Raw genomic sequence first — 24,934 nt, 5'->3', positions numbered from 1 at the left:
GTTATCACATAATGTTGTTACTGTGCACAATGTTCTCCTGGTTCTGCTCACTTCACTCAGCATTAGACCATATAAGTCTTTCCAGATTTTTCGGAAATCCACCTGCTCACCATTTCTTATGGAACAATACTATTCCATTACATTCATATACGACAATTTGTTCAGCCATTCTGCAATAGATGGGCATCCCCTCAGTTTCCAATTCTTTGTCACCACAAAAAAGAGTTGCTATAAATATTTTTGTACATGTGGGCTCTTTTCCCTTTTTATAATCTCTTTGGGATACAGACCTAGTAGTGGTATTGCTGGATCAAAGGGTATGACACTGCAATTTTTAAAATGAGAATAAATTACCTTAGTACATAGTAGGTCCTTAGTAGTAAGTACCACAAAGGAGGTGCTTAATGTTTATTGACTGACTATCCAAATGTACCTGTGGATCACACTAGAGCTAGGAAGGATAAAAGTAAATAAGAGAACAAATCAAGTGGTGGTCTAGGACAGGCTGATACACAAATGAGGCTGCTAGATGCCACTTAACCTTGAGTCGGATATACCTCTGCATACCTATCACACTATTAAAACATTCGTCTTATTCTAGTCACCTGAATGTCAGCCAATAGTTCCTGCTTCCGACGACGGATGTTCTCCAGTTCCTGACGTTCTTGTAAGGACAGGTCGCCAGGAACTATAAATGAAAGAGAAAATATTATTAGGACTCCCTTTGCCTCTTAAAAATGGAGCTTGGCTGTTTAAATTCAGAGGGCAGATAATGGAGGTTACCCCAAAACTAATGGGTTTCAAAAGAACTTCTATTCTAATATCAATAAATAGGCTTGAAAGACAGAGGAATTCAATGACTCAAGGATCCAATGTTCAGAGAGAAAAGCTCTTAGAAGTCCATTTCCATGGAGATGGAAAGCTGGAAGAGAGAAGGCTACCCTGTAACAAGAACCCCTAGAGAAAGGAATAACATGAACTCATAAGTCTATATTAGGTCCCCTCTAAAAGAATGATCTTGAAACTTTTTAGCAATAAGTAGATTAAGAGTGACTAGTAGACATACCTAATTGATGATTTATTTGCTTTACTATATCCTTTGGAAAAATCTGGAATAAAGGACAATCACCAAGCACTTCTTGAGGTCATGCAACTATGATATACTAACCCAGAAAATAACAAATATGCATATCCAACACAGTTCCTTCCAATACATCATATTAATCAACCCGTCCCCAGCCTTCACATGCTAGATAAGAATTTTTTTTAACTTCTAATTTGCACTATTCTAAGTTACAATTATGTTAGAAATGGTAATAGGTTCTAGCCCAATGGAAATACACAGTGCACATTCAAATAATGCAACCACTTCAGGGGATTCATTATTTTCACTAATTGAGACCTACAGGTATACATCCCAAAGATCCTTTGAGAAAAGAACCCCTGAAGCACCAGAAGGAAAATACATATACTAACAAGATAATCCTGTTTTGGAATGATTTACTTGACCTTTTTGTAACTACTTTTTGGAGGAAGCTATAACAGGACTGTGATTTATAACTGCAGAATTCTTTTGGAGTAGGAAGGAATTTTTAAAAAATACTTTGTGGTTATAGCATCATTTGCCTTACAGCAATATGATAAAGTCAACACCATGAAGGTTGCTTAGGCACAGCTAAATTAATGAACTATGCACTCAGCCTGAATGATAAGGAACAAAAACAAAGGATTCATAAAAAACTGATGCCCATCTAGAACAATCAACTTAACATGTCAGATTAAGGAACCAAGAAGATATCAACAGGCAACACTGGGCCAAATCTAATAAGATGAAGTGTAATTTAATTCAGTATAATATACAGTTGAATGGACAGGTGATAAAGCTGGCCCATCAATACATATATCTTGGAAAGATCAGCATTAAGCTAGGCCAAAAAGGAAATAGTAGAAAGAAATATTTATGCTAAAACCTTACAAAGTATAGCATAGAGGGATTTTTTTTTAAATAGGAAAATTTTTTCTTCTTTTTATTAATTTATTTTGATTTATCAACAATCACTTCCATAAGCTTTCGAGTTTTAAATTTTTCTCCCCCTCCCTCCTTCCCCAAGATAGCACGCAATCTGATATAGGCTATACATATACATTCCTATTAAACATATTTTCACACTAGTCCTATTGTAAGGAAGAATTAGAACCAATAGGAGGAACCACAAGAAACAGGAAACAAGACAAAACAGAAGGAAAAAAAAACAGTAAATAGTATGCTTCAATCTGCATTCAAACTCCATAGTTCTTTCTTTGGATGTGGATAACATTTTCCATCATGAGACTTTTGGAGATGTCTTAGATCCTTGCATTGCTGAGAATGGCTAAGTCTATCAAAGTTAGTCATCGCACAACGTGACTGTTACTGTGTACAATGTTCTCCTGGTTCTACTCACTTTACTCAGCATCAGTCTATACAAGTCTTTCCAGGTTTTTCTGAAGTCTGCCTGCTTATCATTTCACAATAGCATTCCATTACATTCATATACCACAACTTGTTCAGTCATTCCCCAATTGATGGGCATCCCCTCAATTTCCAACTCTTTGCCACCACAGAAAGAGCTGCTATAAATATTTTTGTACATGTGGGTCCTTTTCCCATTTGTATGATCTCTTTGGGATACAGCCCAAGAAGTGCTATTGCTGGGTCAAAGGGTATGCACAATTTTATAGCCCTTTGGGCATAGTTCCAAATTGTTCTCCAAAATGGTTGGATCAGTTCACAACTCCACCAACAATGTATTAATGTTCCAATTTTCCCACAGCTTCTCCAACATTTATCATTTTCCTGTTTTATCATGTTGGCCAATCTGACAGGTGTGATGAGGGACCTCAGAGTTGTTTTGATTTGCCGTTCTCTAATCAATAATGATTTAGAGCTTTTTTTCATATGACTATAGATGGCTTTAATTTCTTCATCTGAGAACTGCCTGTTCATATTCTTTGACCATTTATCAACTGAGGATATAAAAATATAATAAAAAGCGCATATATCTAAAACCAAAAGTAAGCATTATATGCAATGGGGATACACTAGGAACCCTTTCCAATAAATACGGGAGGTAAAGCAAGAATACATACTCTCCTCTGTATTATTTGATACCGTTCTAGAAATGCTAGCAATGGCAATAATACAAGAGAAAGAAATTAATACAACTTTCCCTATTTGCTGATGACATGATGGCATATTTGGAAAATCCTGGGGAATCAGCAAAGATGCTAATTGAGACAATTAATAGCCTCAGAATGTTGCAAGTTACAAAATAAGCCCTCAAAAATCAACAGCAATTCATATCATAATAATAACAAAACACAAGATACGAAAATAGAAAGGGAAATCTCATTCCATATAACTACAAAATGGATAAAATATCTCGGTCTTGACCTACTACAGCACATAAAAGACTAGTTAAAATTCAATTACAAAGTGCTCCTTAAAGAGGTAAAGCACAACTTAAATTCAGTGCTCATGACTAGACAGTGCCAAAATAATCAAAATGACAACACTACTAAAAGTTACTTTATACTTTTAATGTTACACTAATCAAATTATCAAGGTAGTATTTTATAGAACTTGATAAAATAATAAAATTAATTTGTAATAACAAAAGATCTAGAATATCAAGGGAAATGAAAAGAAACAATGATTAAGAAGGAATGGCACTTTCAAACTCAAACTATATTATAAAGCAGCAATGATCAAAACCATCTGGTATTTGTTAAAAAACAAAGACAGATCAATAGAACAAACTAGACAAACAGAATGAGAAACAATGGGACATAATAACCCAGTGTTTAATTAAGTAGAAAATATAAATTATATAGGAAAATTTTTTTATTAAAAATAAAAAGCTGCTGTGGAAAATGGGAAAGCAGACTAGCAGAAATTAGGCTTAGACCAATACCTTACATCATATTTCATAATACGTTCTAAATGGATGCATGACCATTATTATTAAAGATTAAACTTTAAAAAATTAGAAAAGAAGCAGATCATTTAACTTTCACAGCTATGGGTGGGAGATATATTCCTAATAGAGGCAAATATGAAATGTAAAATACATATTTTGATACATGACACTAAGAAGCTTCCATGCTGACAAAATTAATGCATGTAGGATAGGAAGGAAAATGTCTGAATGGCGGAAAAATCTTTGTATCAAGTTTTTTCTGGCAAGGATTTGATATTTAATATATATAAACAATGAATAAATATATATGTATATGTATGTATATATATACATATATACATACATATATATGAATAATAGCCATTCCCTAATACGTAAGTGGTCAAAGAATATGAATTAAGTTATCAAAAGAAGAATTGCAAAGTATTCACAGCCACATGAAAGAATGTTCTAAATCAATAATAATAATAATGATAATAAGAGAAATGAAATGTAAATCAAAACAACTGAGGTTTCACCTCACAGCCTGCAAATTGGCAAAGATGACAAAAAATTTTAATACTGAGTGTTGGAAAGATTATTGAATTATAATTATATATAATTATAATATATTATATAATTATATAATATATAATATATTATATTATATATAATTACATAATATATAATTATTATAATATAATTATAATATATTATATATAATTATATAATATATAATTATAATAATAATTATAGAATTAGAAGTACACTAATACATTGTTGGTGGAGCTATAAAATGGTATAATAATTTTGGAAAACAATTTGTAATTATGCAAATAAAATTACTAAAATGTCCATATTCTCTGAATCAGAGACTCCGTTACTAGGTTCACACCCTAAGAAAGCCATCCATAAGAAGCTCCCATATACACCAAAATATTTATGGCAGCACTTTTGTAATAGCAAAAAACTGGAACAAAGTAGATAATCATTCATTGGGGATGGCTAAACAAACTGTCGTACATGAATGTAATGGTATAGTACTAGACTGTAAGAAATTATGTATATGATGATACAGAGAAGCATGTAAAGATATACATGAACTGATGCGGAGTGAAGAGGACAGAGCCAAGAAAACAATATTCACAATAATTACAACAATGTAAATAGAAATAAACACATATAAATAAATAAAAAATCAAAAGTGAATATAACAAAATTATAAAGATCAAGCTTGACTCAAATGAAGAGATATGAGAGGATACCCCAACCCATTCCTTCATGGAGGTGGGAGGTCCACAGGTGTCATACATTGCACATATTTTCTAACTTTTTTAATGTATCAATTAGTTGTGCTGATTTTTTTCCTCTTTAAAAAAGAATATTTTTACATTGTACACAGTAACAGCCACACTGTTCAATGACTGACTTTGATAGACTTAGCTCTTTTCAGCAGTGCAGGGATCTAAGACAACTCCAAAAGACTCACAAAGCTATCTACATCCAGAGAAAGAACTATGTAATCTGAATACAGATAGAAGCATACTATTTGCTTTCCTTTTCTTTTGTTGTTTTGTTTTGATTCTTCTTTCTCATGGTTCCTCCCATTGGTTCTAATTCTTCTTTACATCGTGACTAATGTGAAATATGCTTAATATGAACATATAAGTAGAGCCTATATCAGATTGCACGCTGTCTTGGGGAGGGGGGAGAGAGGGAGGGGGAGAAAATTGGAAACTCAAAATCTTATGGAAGTGAATGTTGGAAAATTAATAAATTGTTTAATCAAAAACAGAATTCTAGGAGGTAGTATTATCATCCCCATTTTACATTTGAGGAAACTGAGTCAGACAGAGTTAAGTGACAAATTAAGGGACTTGCCCGGAGTCACACAGCTAGTGAGTTTCTGAGAAAGGATTTAAACTCAGATTCTTGCATTTCTGAATAGATTTTAAAAAAATAAGAGTAAATAAATATAACCAAAGAGAATCAGGCTGTTTCACATTCTAGACATTTGAAGTAAAAAAAAAAAACAACAAACCACAATCAATATGGCATGCTGTAAAATCTTGACATCTTAGTGTAAAATCAATTTGGATTCAAAGAATTTGAGTTTGAATGCTTGTTTACTGCTTGAGTGACCTTGCCCAAGATCACTGTACTTCCCTAGGCCTCAGTTTCCTCATCTGTAAAATGTGAAGGTTGGCCTAGCTGTCCTATAGGCTCTCTTCCAACTCGAAATCTTTGAACCTGTGATCTCCAAGTTCAAGGAAATTCACCTGAATTTTTCTTTCTGTTTCAGCTCTTGAACTGGCTATAAAAATTTCCCTCTTTGTTCTTTATAAGCACCATATTCTACGAAATATAGTGACTTTAAAATAGACCTAGAGGTTTATATGCTGGCCTGCTGTAAAAATGCTGTGTTATATGTCTCACTTACAGGACAAAGCAGTTTTTAAAAACTTGAAAACCTTTGTGTTTGCATTCAGAACAACTTTTTTTTTTGAAGGGGAGGAAGATAGTTAAAATTCTTCTCACTTCTCCCTTCTATTTCAAAACAACTTGCAAATTTATACTATCTCTTTAATATGAGGAGTTGAATAAACTTCCTACCTCTGAAAAAAAAAGGTGGTGCAGTGGACAGAGCACCAGCCCTGAAGTCAGGAGGACCTGAGGTAAAATCTGGTCACAGGCCAAACACTTGGCACTTACTAGCTGTGTGATCCTGGGCAAATCACTTAACCCCAATTGCCTAACAAAAAACAAAAAACTTTTTATATGGAATGGCTTTCTGGGAAGAAAAGAGGCAATACAAGGGATAATTATGGCGATGTAAGAAAGACAAGACATCAATAAAAACAGATTAAAAGAAGAAATGGAACTGCATTACATTTGAGAAACTTTGCAGTGCTTTTCAATAACCCCAAATTTTTCCCTGAAACTAAGGAATAGCTTTATAATACTAGAGTTTTTCTGGTGATAATACATGGGCTTCTTTCTGACCTTCCTTCTGTTCTCTTCGTGTAGTTTTTAAAAAGGTATCTTTAGTGACTAGGTGTATGTAAATCGCAGACAGGCAGATTTAGGCTTAATTCAAGGAAAAATTTGCTAACAATTAGAGTAAAGTAAGTGGGATAGGGTTCCCTGAAGGCAGATATGGAAGTTTTTCCTTCTTGGGAGATATTCAAGCAAAGTCTAGATAATCATTTGTTAGATATGTTGTAAAAAGGATTGCTGCTCAAGTCCACATTGGACTAGATATTCTTCAGCCCTGAGATTCTGTGATCATTTTAATCTATTTTCCTTCTGATACTGCATTATCTCCAACCCCTTTTTTATTCTACATTTATATAACCCAAGTAGCAATGTTCCCACCAAATTAAATGGGATAAACAAACTTGTCTAATACTTAAGTTCAAAAAACTAACTGCACAGATCCAGAATGGAATAGTCATGGCTAAACAACTGTTTAGGTGAGGTAGAAGGCTTCAATATGAGTCAATACTCTGACATAATAGCTGAAAAAGCTAATGTCATCCTAGGATGCAAGCTAACATTTACAAACCACTTTAAGTTCTACAAAACACCTTAAGTGCATTACTTAATTTGAGCTTCACCATAACTGAGTATCAGTTATTATCTCATTTTATAGATGGGAAAAGTCTCAGAGAAGGTGAATGATGGGGCAGCTAGGTGGCACAGTGGATAGAGCACCGGCCCTTAAGTCAGGAGGACCTGAGTTCAAATCCAGCCTCAGACCAAACTTACTAGCTGTGTGACCCTGGGCAAGTCACTTAATCCCAATTGCAAAAAAAAAAGAAAAGAAAAGAAAAGAAGCTGAATGATTTGCCCAAGGTCACACAGCAAGCAAGTTGGTGGTGGTGGCACTTGAACCCAGGCTTCCTTTGACTCCAAATTTAGCACCCTTTGATGGTTCTGAGGCATCATTACAAGCATAAATTATTACATCGTATTATAATAAAATGTACCTCTCAGGGTCTAATGACATATATACATTCCATACTAAATGGCCCCAGATATTAATTCTTAGAGCTATCAAGTATTATTTCCTACTGCCTATAAGTAGCCCAATGTCTAATTTGTTATTTTAGATTTGATGTGGGCTTTGAAACCAGACAATCAAACTCACAACAAACCTATAAAATAAGAGATAAAAACCTTGAAGATCTCAGGGCTCCTCCTGTGTGCAAAGTATGATAATAAAAGCAGAGCATAAAGAACAAAGAAATGTAGCCCTGATCAACTATGCAAGAGTTAGACCTTATCTATATTACTGTGGTGCAGTTAGTTCTAAGTGTTACTTTTCAGAAAGGATACTGGCATGTTAAATACATCCAAAGGAGGGCAACCAGGATGGTGAGAACTTATGGAAGAAATTGGGCATAATTAGCAAGAAAAATGGGGCAGCTTGATGGCACAAGTGGATAGAATGCCAGGTTTGGAGTTAGAACAACTCATCTTCCTGAGTTCAAATATGACCTCAGACACCTACTAGCTACGTGACCCTCGGCAAGTCACTTAACCCTGTTTGCCTTAGTTTCCTCATCTGTAAAATGATCTGGAGAAGAAAATGGCAAATCACTCTGTGTCTGCCAAGAAAACCCCAAATGGGGTTGGGAAGAGTTGGACAGAACTGAAAACCACTGAACAACAACAAATCATGGAAAAACAACATGAAGTGAAAAGATGGGTGGGCTGGGAATATTTGAAGGACTCTTAAGCAGGGCAAAGGGATTAGGTTTGTTTTGCTTGGTCCCAGAGGATGGAACTTGGAGAAATGGATGGAAATTGTAGAAAAGTAGCTATCAGTTTGACATAGTAGAGAACAAGTTCCCTATCACCAAAAGTTTTCAAGCTAAAGTTCAATGACAACATGTAGTTATAGTTAATGTTTAGAAGATTATTTTGGGTTCTCGTTAAATTAGATGATTTCTCAGGCTATGATTTTGCTTTAAGAAAGCAGGCAGAAATCAATGGGGGGAGGGGGAGGGAGGGGGGAGGTCCAGACCTGTGATTCCATTGCTGTATAGGAAATTCCCAAAGAGTAAAATTCTACTAATGCAAGTGTTCTACAACTTGTCGTATCTGACAGGTGCCTGGATTGTTGAAAGTTAAATGCCAATATGTGGCAGAGGCTAAAGTCTTCTTTACTCTGAAGCAGTCTCTCTCTATACCAAAACCATGCTTCTTTTTTATCACTAAAAATAAATATGAATAAAATTCAGTCATTGATCCTAATTTTCTCCCTCTTAGGAGAATTTTGTTCTGATACAAGGGGTATAGGGAAACTTCCCAAGTACCACACTTTTTCCTCTTCTTTCAATCACTCCTCACTTGATCTATCCATATGCTCTACTGTTCCATATCTGTCCTGTTTTTTGTGGCTAAACTCCTCAAGAAGGCTGTCTACCACAGGTCCTCCACTCACTCATTTCTTAACCCCTTAAAATCAGTTCCCAACCTCATTATTCCACCAAAACGGTTTTCTTTAGTTACCAATGATATCTTAATGACCAAATCCAATGATCTTTTCTCAATCCTCCTGCATTAGATTGGGAACTCCTTGAGGGCAGGGGCTATCTTTTGCCTTTCTGTATATCATTAGCACTTAGCACAATGCTTGGCACATAGTAGGTGCTTAATAAATGTTTAATGACCAACTGAAAAGTTTATACTTGGGGACTTTATCACTTAACCCTACAAACCCCTATCCCATCAAAATTTATTTCAAATAACATCACAACAATTTTTAAAGTACTACATCAGCAATGTACAGAAAATCCTATCTACCACAATGAATACTCAATATTTTTTCTTCCAATGCTTAAAGATAAAAACTGGTTAGATCTCTCTATTTTTTCTTTTCTTTTTTTTTCTTTTTTGTAGTTTTTAAAGACTCAAGCATAAGGTGAACTGGTTCAACCATTTTGGAAATTAATTTAGACTGGCACAACATATGTGAGAAATGACACTAAATACCCCACAACCCAGGGATACTACTACAGAATATATAATCCAAAGAGGCCAAAGCCAGGAAAAAAAGGTTTCCTTTACATCAAAATATTCAAAGTAGTACTCTTTTTGTGACAGATATAAACTAGAAACAAAATGGGGAATGGTGAACAAACTATAGTCTATTAAAGTCAAATATTAAGAATTTGGAGGAATAGGAATATTTATATGAAATTAATCAGAATGAATTAAGCAGAATCCAAATATAAGCAATGGCTATGATAATGTAAACAAAAAATGAACAACTTTAATGTGCAACCTCGTCCAGGGAGGAGACATGAGGAAGCACCTCTAGCACTTGCCACAGTAGGCAAGCGGAGCACTATGGGTACAGAAGACTGCTTGTCAAGGCAGTTGCCATACCAGTTGGCTCTGCTTAACACTACTTTGTTATTAGGGAAGGATCTGTTTAGGGTTGGGGGAAGGGGAGTGAATATGATGTAAAACAAAGGTATCAATAAACTTTTTTTTTAACAGTTCAGCATGAGGCAGAATAAGAAACCTGCAGTCTTACAGTCAGATGATATGCACCCCCAAGCTCATCAAGCTCTTCGGCTACAACAAAGAATTGAGAAAACACCCTCTCTCCCCTCTTTGCAGAGGTAAAAGACTATGGGTATAAAATAGAGGACATACGGTAAAGCTCATGTGTCTTGTTGGTCAGTTTTGCTGAACTGCTTTTTTTTAAAAAATCTTTTAAAATTCTTTGCTACCAAGTCTTGGTCCCTAGGCAGGGGAGGAAGTAGGGAACAATTCATAAGTGATGATGATATAAAAACAAAATACATAAAACAATTTAAGTGATTCAAAGGTGAATATGGATATTCCACTCCATTTTTAAATAGTACTATTATATGAAATTTACACATAATAGTAAAATATATATATAACAATATATAGTAGAGTAATTATGTATACACATACATACATACATACATAGAAGATAGGGTGCAGGGCCTGGATGAAGACCCCCAGTTCAAATCTGGTATCTGACACTTTCTAGCTTACAAATGAGAGCATAATTGTAAAGTACTTCACACAGTGCCTGGCACATAGTGAACACTATATAAATGTTAGCTATTATTATATTTACATGTACATATATATATGTATATATAAAATGTACTACACATATAAAATATGAGTGTATATGTGTGTATTTGTGTCTGTGTATTACTCTAATAAACTGTAAGAAGACAGCATACACACTAGTATCAAGGACTATGGTTACTCTGAGCCAGATGGCAAGGGAATAACCAACTTGACCCTGCCCTCCAACCCTCAGGACCCCATGTTTTAGTCACACTTATCAATCAGGAATCTAGTAAAACCTGTGTCTTAAAGAGCAGTAACTGCAGAAAGTAGCAGGTTTTCTTCATGATTCTCTGCCCCTTAGTCCTAATACAAATGAGACACACTAGAGAAAATAGCCACCATTGTTCTCAAGCCTCCCTCCTCCCCAAATACCCATCCAATCACCGTCAGGGAATAGGAAAAGGCCCAGGTAAGCCAGACCTGAAGAATTAGTTTCTGCTAAAGGCTGATTACCAGGTTTCTTGATAAGGGTTCATGGGGGCCATTTTAATATCAGCCTCCTCTCCACTCCTTTCCAGGGTTCCAATTTAATGAAGGGGATTGAAGAGATTGAAGCAACAAGGGACCATTGTACTGTGCTCTGAATAGAAAAACCCAACAAGAGAAGCTTGTAAAATTTTATTTAAATGTTGCTTTGCAGATTTTAACAGTCCGCAGAAACTCAAAGCTGAAATGTGTTCAATCTACAGCATAAAAAGGATGTCCCTTAAAGGGACAGCATCATCTTTCTGTGCAAAGGGATAAACAAACAAGATGATGATTCTCATACCTAAGTGGAGAGACAAAACACTTCTGTTTAGTGCACTAAGTGCAACCCGCCTATATAATGCCATTTTATATCAAATTGAAAAGCCAGTTATGAATGCAGATCCTGCTCAATCTAAACACATTGGGCTGTTGGCCAGAATGGGGGCTAAGACAAGAGAAACACTTTTATCAACATAAAAATTAAGGGTTGTGAGTAACAGGTATTAGGACCTTGATAATTCTCCTTCAGGCCACCACATGTTGCTTCAGTTAAAACAATGAAGACAAGTACCTTTGCTTTTTTATACCACAACCATAACCTCATTCTTCTTTCCCCCTGCTTTCTTCATTCATAGCTGCCATTATTGGGATACATAAATATACACATACATACATACATACATCCTTTATTGGTTTCACTAGGAAGAAATGGGATTTCAATGGGAGGAAATAAGGCTGTAATTAGAGACGGAATGGTAAGGTGAAGAAAAAGTTGGATATAGAATTAAGAGGATGGCTCTGACATACATGTCTATTCCTTTTCTCCCTAACATAGAAATGCCCTATTTATTCAAAATAGTTTAACTGTAATCTCTGACCACCACCAAGGCCAAGGAAGTAATCTTTAAGTACATCCCATCCCTCCCTCCTCCAAAAAATACAAATTATCCCCTTTCAGTTGTAGAATCGGTGGGTTAAAAGATATGATAGGTTTTGTGACTCATATCATATTGCTATATCATGTTGCAAAATGTTCATAGCAACCTACGGTTCCACCAGCAATGTATTAGAGTGCTTACAGTTCCCTGATAGTAAATTGCATCATTTTTTTGCTATGTCTACAATTCCAGAGGATATGTAAGTTCTTTAGGTCTTAATTTGCATTTCTGTGACTACTAGAAAACATGAAGATTTTTTTCATGTATTTGTGCTTAGAACACAACCCCAGAAATTAAAAAAAATATAGTCTAGAATCTCTTTTGGGCGGTAGCTTTTGACCAGATTCTCCTCATATGGCAATTGGAATGGTATAAAAAGGCATATTTAGGTTAGGTGTCAGAAATAGCTTCCTAATAATTAGAGTTGATCAAGCTGCCTTGCAAGTAGTGCATTCCTTCTTATTAAAGGCTACTTACTGGGTAAGTTATAGTGGATGATTCCTTTTGGTATGAGTTGGACTAAATCTCCTCCTCCCCTCTGTTGTTGCCACATCATTCACATTAGGTTAAAAACTTCAACTATCTCATCTCAAACCCAAATAATATCATGAGATAAAGAGAAGTAGCTTAAAAAAAGGAGGGGGCAGCTAGGTGGCCCAGTGAGTAGAATGCTGGGCCTGGAGTCAGAAAGACCTGAGTTCAAATATGACCTCAGACACTTACTAGCTCTATGACTCTGGGCAACTCACTTAACTCTGCTTGCCTCAGTTTCCTCAACTGTAAAATGAGCTACAGAAGGAAACCAAATCACTCCAGTACCTTTACCAAGAAAACCCCAAATAGGGTCATGAAGAGTCAGACATGACTGAAAAATGACTGAACAAAGCAAAAAAAAAAAAAAAAGTAATGAAAGATACTTTCAAGAGATAATCTGAAAGTAAACTAAGTAGATTCAGAAAAATACACACAAGAACCTTACAAAAATGATGCAATAGAGAAGAAAGCTTGTGAAGCAAAAGTGATAAAACTTTTACAAAGTGGTAGGGAAGAAAGGCTATAAAACTGATTGCCCAAGGTTGTTACCCAGCACTGTAAAAAATCACATTCTTTCTGAGTTATTAAAGGAACAGTGGCTAAGGACTATTGGATATTAAAAGCAAACACAATTTATCTTCTCTCAATGTTTGTAGTGGAGAAGGTACTAGGCAAATTTTAAAGCTCATTTACACTATAGGCAACATTTCCTCACTGGATTTCTAAAATAAAGCCTCAGAATTTATCAGATATTTTGATGAACAGGTGACTGGGGGTGAGTATCTGTGTAATTGAGATGTCAATATTTCTAGAATTAAAAGATGAAGGGTAAAAAACAAAAGTCCTGGGGTGGAGCCAATATGGTGGATTAGGGACAGCCACCCAACTTAACCTTCCCCACATTCCCCTACACACACCTTTAATACCTCAACAGTTTTCAGATAGAGAAATCAAATCTATAGTCACAAAAAAATGCTCTAAATCACTATTGATTAGGGAAAAGCAAATTAAAACAACTCTGAGGTACCACCTCACCTCTATCAAATTGGCTCATATGACAGAAAAGAAAAATGATAAATGTTGGAGAGGACTGGGAAAACTGGGACACTAATGCATTGCTGGTGGAGCTGTGAACTGATCCAACCATTCTGGAGAGGATTTGGAACTGTGCACAAAGGGGAACCAAACTGTGCATACCCTTTGACTCAGTAATATCACTACTACATTTGTATCCCAAAGAGATCATAAAAAAGGGAAAAGAACATGTGCAAAAATATTTATAGCAGCTATTTTTTGTGGTAGCAAAGAACTGGAAATTGAGGGGATGCCCATGTATGGGGAATGGCTGAACAAACTGTGGTATATGAATGCTTTTAAAGGAATACTACTATGCTATAAGAAATAATGAGCAGGTGGATCTCAGAAAAACCTGGAAAGACTTACATGAACTGATGCAAAGTGAAGTGAGAAGAACTAGGAGAACATTGTACATAATAACAGCAATATTGTATGATGATCAACTATGAATGACTTAGCTCTTTTCAGTAACACAATGATCCAAAGGACTCACGAGGGAAAATAATATCCACATCCAGAAAAAGAACTGATGGAGTCTGAATGCAGATCAAAGCATGCTATTTTCACTTTTTTGTGTTTTTTTTCCTGTTGTTCTGTTTCTTCTTTCACAGCATGACTGATGTGGAAATATGTTTTAAATGATTAAACAATTTCCTACAGGAAATTGCTTACCATTTGGGGGGAGGAAAAAAATTTACAACACAAAATTTTTCAAAAAATAAATATTAAAATTGTCTTTACATGTAATTGAAAAAAATACTATTTTTAAAAAACTGTCTTTACTCAGACTTTTAGGACTTTGTTAAAAAACCTACCTAAACCTGATAGAAGATTTAACATATAAGAGCCAAGAGAAATATAAGGTACCAAAGACAAGGGACTCAATATGGTCAGACTGTTTACCTTTTATGTATGTAAAATGTAAAATGTATGTCTAAGACTGTTATTAGTAACTGAGTAGTTCATAAGAAAGATTGGGGTAGACCTGAGTATGATACGACTTTAAAAAGTAAAACTATTTAGGAACAGCTAAAAAGAGAAATTATCTTATACAAATTATGTGATTGGCAACTCTACTGCCCATATAGAGTTCTGGATTACAGTTCTGGGGTGGAAAGAAGTGCGTGTGGTTGGTCACAAAGGACCAAGAGCCCTGGTCACAGTACTAAAGCAAAGAGGAGCACTGGCACTTGTGGCGTCAGGGGACCAGGTACCTTTCCTGGGTAAAGACCAGAGCACAGACCAGAAGAGCAATGACCACACCTCTCTTGGGATCATACAACTGTGGAAGCATCAAAAACTTGCAGACCCCCAGAACTAGCTCTGAAAACAGCAGCACAAAAAAGCCTGAAGCTTTGGTCAGTGCCTTCCCACTCCAGGTAAGCAGAGTCAAACTTTAACATAAAGTTCAAAGTCAAAAAAATAGACTGGAAAAATGAGCAAACAACAACCCAAAAAAAAGAACTGACTACGGTGGCAGGGAAGACCAAGACTTTAACTTAGAAGACAACAATGTGAAAACAGTGGCCCAAAAAAGTCTCAAATAAAAATGCTAATTGGACCCAAACCCAACAAGAATTCATAGAAGAGCTAAAGAAAGAGATGAGCGGTGAAAGTGATACAAGACATTATGAAAAGCGAATTAACATCTTGGGTTAAAAAAAAAAGGCACAAAAATACCAAAGAAAATAACATCTTAAAAAACAGAATTGGCCAAATGGTAAAAAAGGGGAACAAAACAGCCACTGAAGAGAACTCTTTAAAAAGTAGAATTGGCCAAATGGAAATTGATGTACAAAAGCAACCTGAAGAAAATAATTCCCTAAAATTTAGAATTGGGTAAGCAAAAGCTAATGACTCCATGAGAATTAAGAAACAGTAAAACAAAGTCAAAAGAATGAAAAAAATAGAAGAAAATGTGAAATATCTTGTGGGAAAAACAACTGACCTGGAAAATAGGTCAAGGAGAGATAATTTAAGAATTATTAAACTACCTGAAAACTATGATTAAAAAAAAAAGAGCCTAAATAACATATTTCAAGAAATTATCAAGGAAAACTGACTTGACATCTTAGGTCCAAAAGGTAAAATAGAAATTGAAAGAATCTACTGATCACCTCTTGCAAGAGATCCTAAAATGAAAACTTCCACCAATATTATAGCCAAATTCCAGAGCTTCCAAGTCAAAGAGAAAATACTTCAAACAGCCAGAAAAAAACCAATTCAAATATCATGAACCCACAGTTAGGATTACTCAAAATTTAGTGGCTTCCCCATTAAAGGAGCGAAGGGATTGGAATATGATATTCTAGAAGGCAAAGGACATAGGATTACAACCAAGAATCACCTACCAGCAAAACTGAGTATAATCCTTCAGGGAAAAAAAAGGATATTTAATGAAATAGAGGCTTTCAAGCATTCCTTTTTTTTTTTTAAGGCAAATGGGGTTAAGTGACTTTCCCAAGGTCACACAGCTAATAAGGGTCAAGTGTTTGGTCTGAGGCTGGATTTGAACTCAGATCCTCCTGACTTCAGGGCCAGTGTTCTATCCACTGCACCATCTAGCTGCCCCTTCAAGCATTCCTGATGAAGAGAACAGAGCTGAATAGAAAATTTGACATTTGAACACAAGGCCCAAGAGAAGCATAAAAAGGTAAACATAAAAGAGTAATCATAAGGGACTCAATAAAGTTAAACTGTTTACATTCCTATATAGGAAGATGATAGATATAATTCCTCAGAACTTTATAATTATTAGGGTAGTTCAAAGGAGTTTACATAGAGGGCATGGGTGTATTGATTATGTTAGAATGATGTCCCAAAAAAATGAATAAGTGAGAAAGGCGATGCACTGGGAGAAAGGGAAAGGGAGAGGTACAGTAGGGAAATTTTTCTCAAATAGAAGAGGCATGCAAGGAAGCACTTTTACAATGGAAGGGAAAATGGAGGGGGGCAGCTAGCAGGCAATACTTGAACCTCAGACTCACTGGAATTGGCTCGAAGAGGGAAGAATATACACATACACACATACACAGTTATATATAGAAATATAACTTATCCAATAGGGAAATAGGAGGGGACAGGGATAAGAAAAAAGATGTTGATAAAGGAAAGGGCAGATTAAGGGAGGCAGTGGTTAGAAGCAAAATAGACTTTTGAGGAAGGACAGGATAAAAGACAGAGAGAGAGGAAGAAATAGAAGAAAATGAGATGGAGCAAAATATACAGTTAGGATTGAAAACTGTGAATATGAATGTGATCTTTTCACTCTTAAAATGGAAACAGACAGAATGCATTAGAAACTGGAATCCAACAATATGATGTGTATGAGACACACTGGAAACAGAAAGACACACAGACAGAGTTAAAATAAAGGGCTAGAGCAGAATCTAATATGTTTCAGTTGAAGTTAAAAAGACAGGAGTAGCAATCATCATCTAAGAAAAAAGCAAAAGCAAAAACAGAGTTAATGAAAAGAGATAATCAGGGAAACTACACTATAGCTAAAAGGTACCATAGACAATGAAGTAATGTAAAAAAATTTTACAGCAAGTTTTTCTAAATACCTCATTCCTCAAATATATACTGAGTACAGAACTGAGTCAAATTCATAAAAATAAGAGCCATTGCCCAAGTGATAAATGGTAAAGTGATATAAAAAGGCAGTTTTCAGATGAAGTCAAAGCTATCTATAGTCATATGAAAAAAAAATGCTCTAAATCAGTATTGATTAGAGAAATGCAAATTAAGATAACTCTGAGGTACCATTTCACACCTATCAGCAATGACAAACGCTGGAGGGGATGAGGGAAAAATAGGTACACTAATGAACTGCTAGTGGAGTAGTAAACTGGTCCAACCATTCTGGAGAATTATTTGGAACTAGTCCCAAAAGACTATAAAACTGTGTATACTCTTTGACTCAACAATACCCCTATGAGGTCTATACTCAAAAGAGATCAAATAAAAAAGAAAAGGACCTATACATATGTATAATAATATTTATAAAAGCTCTCTGTGGTAGCTAAGAACTGGAAATCGAGGGAATGTTCATCAATTGGGAATGGCTGAACAAGTGGTGGCATATAATTGTGACTGAGTACTAGTATGACAAGGGGGGTAGTTTCAGAAAAATGTGTCACTATGAACTATATGAACTGATGCAAAGTGAAATGAGAAGAAGCAGTAGATTATTGTGCACAGTAATAGCCATGCTGTATGATAATCAACTGTGAAAGACTTGGTTACTCTGATCAATACAGTGATATAAGACAATTTCAAAGGACTCATGATGAAAAAGAAATGCTAGCCATCTCTACAGAGAGAACTGATGAACTCTGAGCGCAAATTGAAGTGTAATTTTCTCACTTTATTTTTCTTGTTTTTAAAAAATATGGCTGATATGGAAATATGTTTTGCATGATTTTACATGTATAATTGATATATTACTTGCGTTCTCAGTGGGTGGGGTACGGGGTGGGAGGAAGATAATTTGAAACTCAAGATTTAAAAAGAATAGAATACTAACAAATAAATCATAAATTAAAATGTTTAAAAATAGAATTAAAAAATAACTTCTTTCAGACTATTTATTGAAGTGTTACAGGGCAGAATAAAGCAGAGATGTATATCTGTGGGTGTGCATGTAGAGACTGTATATGTATATAAAAATATATATGTATATGGAGAGTTATTGGGGACTTTTTTGTACTCAGCAAATTTGAAAGAAAAGCAAGTTCAGAGATCACACATAATGACAAAGGTTTCTAAAGATCATTAAGACAAATGGAGAATAAGCAAGATTTGACAAAAAATTTTTCATCTTTCTGATATAAGAAGTTTGCAGGATAAGAGTTTCAAATATGGACAGGAGAATGTCACCCAAAAGGACCTGAAATTGGACTATCAGGCATGTAAAAAGGTTATGGAAGCTAGAGAGACTCAGTAAAAGCAGGCAGTCATGGAAGTTAAATTAGGATGTTGCTCTTACCATCATAGTGCTGATTTACAAGTAAAAGGTGAAAGAAGTGACTATGTAGGCATAGAGAGAAAGATAAGGTAAAAAGGCCCAAGAAGCCTGATAGTGCCGACCACAGAGATCAAAGAATCCAAGGCATGAAATGCCAGATCTCCTGATATCCCCCTGGCTGAAGTCTTTGGAGATGTCACTCTATCAAGGACTATAGCCGCTTCTCTCCCTTGATTCAGAACTCTTATCTCTACCATATGACACAGAATTCATTTGCATCCTCTCTGACACAAGACATTCCATCTTTTACCTGCTTGAAATCAACTAATTTATGGTCATGTGCCCTGGACCTTCTTGACATTCTGTAATGATTGTTTTCTTTCAGCCTAAGTATAAGACTTATGCAATAATTTCCTTTTTTAGATTAGAAAAAAAATAAGTTCAAGATTTAAGGGATCCAGAAAGGAGAATACCCCAACTCGAAGTGTAAGAGACATGAAAAAAATTGTATAGTCTACAAAGCTTAGTAAACTATTCTGAAAGAAAGTAAAACTTAGTATTAAAGGAAGATGAGGGTAAAAAAAATTGTAAAAATAAAAACCTGCACATCTTACATCATAGCACGAATGAGATAATTGCTGGAAATGTACTAAAACTATACAGTATTAAGTTTTTAAAAATCTGTCCTGTGTGACCCTGGGCAAGTCCCATTGCCCAACCTCCCCCCCCCAAAAAAAAGAAAAGAAAAAATCTGTCGAGTTTAGAAAAGAATCAGTGTCTTTCTAGCAAGATGAGACTTTTAAAAGACTAGATATAACATAAAAGTAGATAAAAATTTCTTTTTTAGTTTATGCTTTTAAGAAAACTGAATTTAGAAAGCTATAGTGAAACTTTGGCACCTATAAAAGGTATTGTTTTGCGTGACTTGCTAAGTTGGTAGTACAAGCTTTTACAGAAAAGACACCATGTATAAGTTTTGAAATAAAGACCACCTTGAATCGGTAACAATCAATCAACAAGCATGTAATTAAGCAACTATTATGTGTCAAGTACTGCATTAGATGTTGAGGACACACAACAAAAATAAAACAGACCCTTGCCCTTAAAGAGTTAACACTGCATCAAGGAAAATAATATATACACACATATAAATCTATACAAAATAACTACAAGGTGATTTCAGATGTGGTTAAGATGTTACTAATAGGTGAAGGTCAGAAAAGGTCTCATTTAGGAAGTGGAACTGAAATTGAGCTTTAGAGGAAGCTAGAGATTCTAGGACGTGGATTAGAGGAGACAGTAAATTCCAGGCATGTAGGACAGCCTGAACAAAGGTTCAGAGAGAGAGATGGAATGTTGTGTCTGATGGATGGTAAATAGGTCAGTTTGGTTGGATAGTGGAATATTTGAAGGGGAATAATGTGTCAAGTCTGTATAGGCTGGCTTCAGAAAGATTATGAAAGGCTTTAAATGCCTAACAGAGTAATTTATATTTGATCCTACAGGAAACAGGGAGCCTTTGGAGCTTCTTGAACAAAGGACTGTCAAACTTATGTTTTAAAACAGTTCTTTTTTTTTTTAAGGCAATTGGGGTTAAGTGACTTACACAGGGTCACATAGCTAGTAAGTGTCAAGTGTTTGGTCTGAGGCCAGATTTGAACTCAGTTCCTCCTGACTTCAGGGCCAGTGCTCAAACTTATGTTTTAATAATATCACTTTGGCAGTTGTATGGAGAGAAACAATGAGTTTTTCCTGCTACATGAATGTCTTAACCAAAGTAAGTGTAATTATCCCTAACATTTGATAGCAGTAACCAGCTTTCTTAAGTATTTGTCTCATTTCCATTCTTCTAGGAAATTTTGAACTGAGGGAAGCAGAAAAATACAGTGGAAAGAAGCACAGATTTGGAGTCTGAAAACCAGGGTTCAAATCTAGCTCTAGAACTTATCATTTGTATGGCTTTGGGCAAATCATACATTCTGGGCCTCATCAGTTTCTTCATTTATAAAGTGAGGGAGTAGGAAGAACTAAGTGACTTGTGAAGTCCCCATGACTTTCCCGCACATGACAGTACATGTTTAAGGATAGCATTATCTTATAATTTTTTTTTAAATTAAGCCAGTGAAAAACTAACCCTCATTGTAAGAATAAAAAATTAAATCAGCATTTTTACTATAAATCTGGCATATGTATTCACCCTTGAAAACTAGCAAGGCTGTCTTCATGTATATTCTACCATTTCTTATGGTTTCTATTATTTGCATGAAAAAAATCCTCCCCTTTCTCTGTTACAGTGAAGATATTGTGTATTTTAAGAACAAACCTCTTATTTCCTTACAACTAAGTGAATCTTTTTATTTTAGTCTGGGTCTATGATTTCATTAGTATAGTGAACTTAAAATGGGGAAACTCCCTCCACCAATGCAGAACTGTCCTGCAACTTCTAATCTTAGAGGTATATGGGGCATTGTCTTCTTGACCCTGAGGCAGGTTCTCTATCCACTACACCTTGCTGATTCCTAAAACTTAGAAGCATCATATAAATTCAGTACTAAACCAAAAATTCCACCTTTATTTCCAACTAAACTTCTCTTCAAGGAGTATAGTATACTTATTGTATAGTGATACATGAAGTCATAATTTGGGCATTGCTAATTTCCCCTTAAAGAGAGATTAAAGTTAAATCACACTTCATCTAACAAATCCTAGAATTCTCCACTAGTCTAAATAGTTTTACACTTAAATCAGTTATCCTAAGGAAAGCTGGTCAGATGTTGAAGTAATAGAAGCTTAGTTATAGAATCTTATTCTAAAAGATGATTTAGAGAAATGAGTGAGCATCAATAAAGGTTCATGGCTGTCAAACTCATTTTCAGGCCCTAACCTTTAAGACCTATTGATAACTACCTTGTATTGATGGAATTCACAACAGTTCCCTTCATGACACTCATCCTGCAAGACAGGGAGCCCAAATGTTGTGTTTAAAGGACACAACAGGAACTGAAGTCAAATTTAGCAAGCTGAATCAAGAAAAGTCATCTTCTGCCACTGGCCTCAAAGGGAAAAAAAAGCACAATTCTAAATCCTTGGAAAAAGCTAGGACATATTTGTTAACTGGTAATAAAGAGTACCTAATCATCAGTTCAGCTTTGTCCTCCTTCTTTGCTAATAGAGAATGCTCTCTATTCACTGCAGCTTCTGCTGCTCCCCTCTCCCCAGACAAAGTCAAATTGGATCTGATAGAAGCATCCCTACCATAGTATGGCTGCAGTGTCCAGTCCCTAAAATCAGAGGAGTACACGTAATCACTGTCAGTCTGAGCAGCTGGGTTAGCACGCCCCTTCACACCATAAAATAGAGGCTTACCAGTATTTACTGAGTCAGTTCTCCTCCTCATGGGCCCCCTCCCTGAAATCAGCTAGTACACTGGCCCTTAAGTAAAAGACTATATCTTCATTATAAAGTAAACCTCAGAAATGTTTTGCCTTAGTCTTGTAATGAGAACAGATGCCTAGGATAGAACCAGATGTGTTATTATTCCAATTCCTTCTCTCTGTTCATCTCTGGGAAGGGGAATAAAGAGACTCAGCGTCCCATGGACCTTAGTAGGTGGAAGAAAACTCCAGGAAAAAATAACACATTAATTTACCTTTTTGCTTCCTGGCATCCTGCTCTTTACCCACCTCCCCCTTCTACACACACACACACACACACACACACACACACACAGAGTCCAGGACCACCGAAATTAGATATTAGCTTGTTCCTAAATCATAGGCCTAGAAACACTGCACTGAATGCTTAAACAACACTACCTAAAGCAGCCAATGAAAAAATGCTGAGAAGAGAGAACCAGAGCCGGAGAAGAGGCAGACATACGGCGAGATAGACACACTGCACTGATCAGCAAATGCCAGTGGCTTCAAGACAGAAGAGGCAGGCAGCAAAGCACAATACATACGTTCTTCTATGTATTGTGAGCACATATGTACACATCCACCACCCAACCTCTTACCCAAGGTGAGTCCCCTCTCCTGCTGCCCTAGTGTCCTTGCAAGCCCTGGGCTGCAACATTAAATCACCAGCAGATTGTTGCTTCTCTCTTCAGAGCCCATAGCAGATTTGTATAGCAGTTCCAGTCTCCTGGGTGCTTCCACAGCACTAGATGGAGCAAGAGATGGAGGAAAGAGAGCATGTGTGTGCCAGCACAGCAGAAAAAGGAAAAAGGGCGTCCAGATGAAACGAAAGATGAACAAAAACTGCTAGTGGAAAGGGAGTTGGTCCTGGAGGAGAACGCTGGCCTGTACCATAGAGATGTATATGCATGGAGCTGTGACCCTAACTGTTACTTGTGCACAGCTCAGCTTCTCTCAGGCTAATTTCCATGAATGCAATTACACGGCTGGCCCCTCCCACTACTCCCCCATTCTCTGCCTCCTGGGGCTTGAGGAAGGGGGTTGGGGATGGAGAAAAATTGCTTGCTTCTCTTTCCCCCTCAGAAGCAAGAGTGGATGGTTGCTTTTACTGGGAGATATTAACCCTTACTTGGATATACTTGTATTATTGACTGAATAGAAAATAGGATGAGGGAATGCATCATCCATAAAGAGTAGCACCACACTCTGTCACTCCCCTCACCCACAATCCCAACGTGCTGCCTGCTACTCTGCACTATGTCAGCAGTGAACTGACACTGACCAGATTTCTAAAACATAGTCAAAGGAGGTTTCAGGAAGCAGTTTGCTTATTAGCTAGATTCCGGAATATGCAGGAGATCATGTTAATGCTGCTCCTCCATCTCCTTTGAAGCAGGGATTACATTTTTATTTCACTTGCTATTAATGACTGAGGCAATGGCTCTCCCCCTGCTTCCCCCGCCCCCCAAAAAAGCTGCAATATATGCATCCTAGTAAATTTTTGTCAGGGTGGGGATAAAGAAGCTTGTCTTGGGAACTGACATTTAAGATGGCTGATGTCAGGAAACACAGCTAAAGTCTCATGTATACACAACTCCCTTTCCCCCCACACAAAAAGAAAATTAGTTTGGAAAACTATAGTAGGTTGGTGTTAAAAAGAGTGAGAAAATGGAGGAAAAAACAACAACCAAAAATAAGTAATATACCTCCCCAACAATGTTTCAGCATTCAATACATTAATTCCCAAAATTGCCCTGAAGGTATTGCTAAAAACCAAATCAGAGCTCTCATATTTCTAAGAATAAACTTCTTTTTCTCATCGTAATACTAATGGAGCAAAACCAACCCTATCTTCTGAATTACTTATTGAAGTTTCAATACTGCTTGGGAATGTGAATAATTACTATATAACAATCTTCATACTTGATCCAAACATTTTAGTTTTATATCCCAGCTTCCGTCTTTTAAGGAAGAGAGGATATTTTGAACTGGATGTCCCAAAGATATCTTAAACTCAAGATATAAAAAACTGAACTCATATTATCATTCACCTTAAGCCTATCTCTTTTCTAAATTTCCCTATTTCTGCTACCACCGTCCTTACAATTGCTCAGGAATACAACTTCAGCGTCACTCTCAACTCCTTACTGTTACTCATTACACATATACTCCAGTACCAAATCTTGTTTCTACCTATAGGACATTCCTCGAATCTATTCCCATTTCCCCATTCACACAGCCACTACCCTAGTTTCAAGTCCTCATCACCCTGCATCTGGACTACTGCAATGGCCACAATTGGTTTCTCCACTTCAAGTCTCTCTCCTCTCTGAGCTATCTTTCACATTGCTTCTAAATTGAATTCCCTATAGCACAAATTGGACAATATCATTCTCCTACTAATAAATTCCAGTGGCTGCCTATATAAGTCTACAATAAAATATTAAAAACCCTTTATAACCTGGT

At 36.1% G+C, this 24,934-nt stretch overlaps 1 protein-coding gene across 6 annotated transcripts in view; it reads right to left on the bottom strand.

Moving 5' to 3' along the window:
- CYTH1 (cytohesin 1) overlaps positions 1-24,934 on the bottom strand; it is a 186,469-nt gene that overhangs the window by 52,123 nt on the left and 109,412 nt on the right. For all 6 annotated transcript variants that reach the window (XM_027850103.1, XM_027850107.1, XM_027850106.1 and 3 more), the window contains exon 2: positions 606-688. In XM_027850103.1, the coding sequence (XP_027705904.1) occupies positions 606-688 (83 nt within the window). The remainder of the gene's footprint in view (positions 1-605; positions 689-24,934) is intronic.

Source organism: Vombatus ursinus, unplaced genomic scaffold (genome assembly GCF_900497805.2).
Source record: "Vombatus ursinus unplaced genomic scaffold, bare-nosed wombat genome assembly UNPS02008996.1, whole genome shotgun sequence".
Classification (NCBI taxonomy): domain Eukaryota; kingdom Metazoa; phylum Chordata; class Mammalia; order Diprotodontia; family Vombatidae; genus Vombatus; species Vombatus ursinus.
This window is presented reverse-complemented; position numbering and strand designations above follow the sequence as displayed.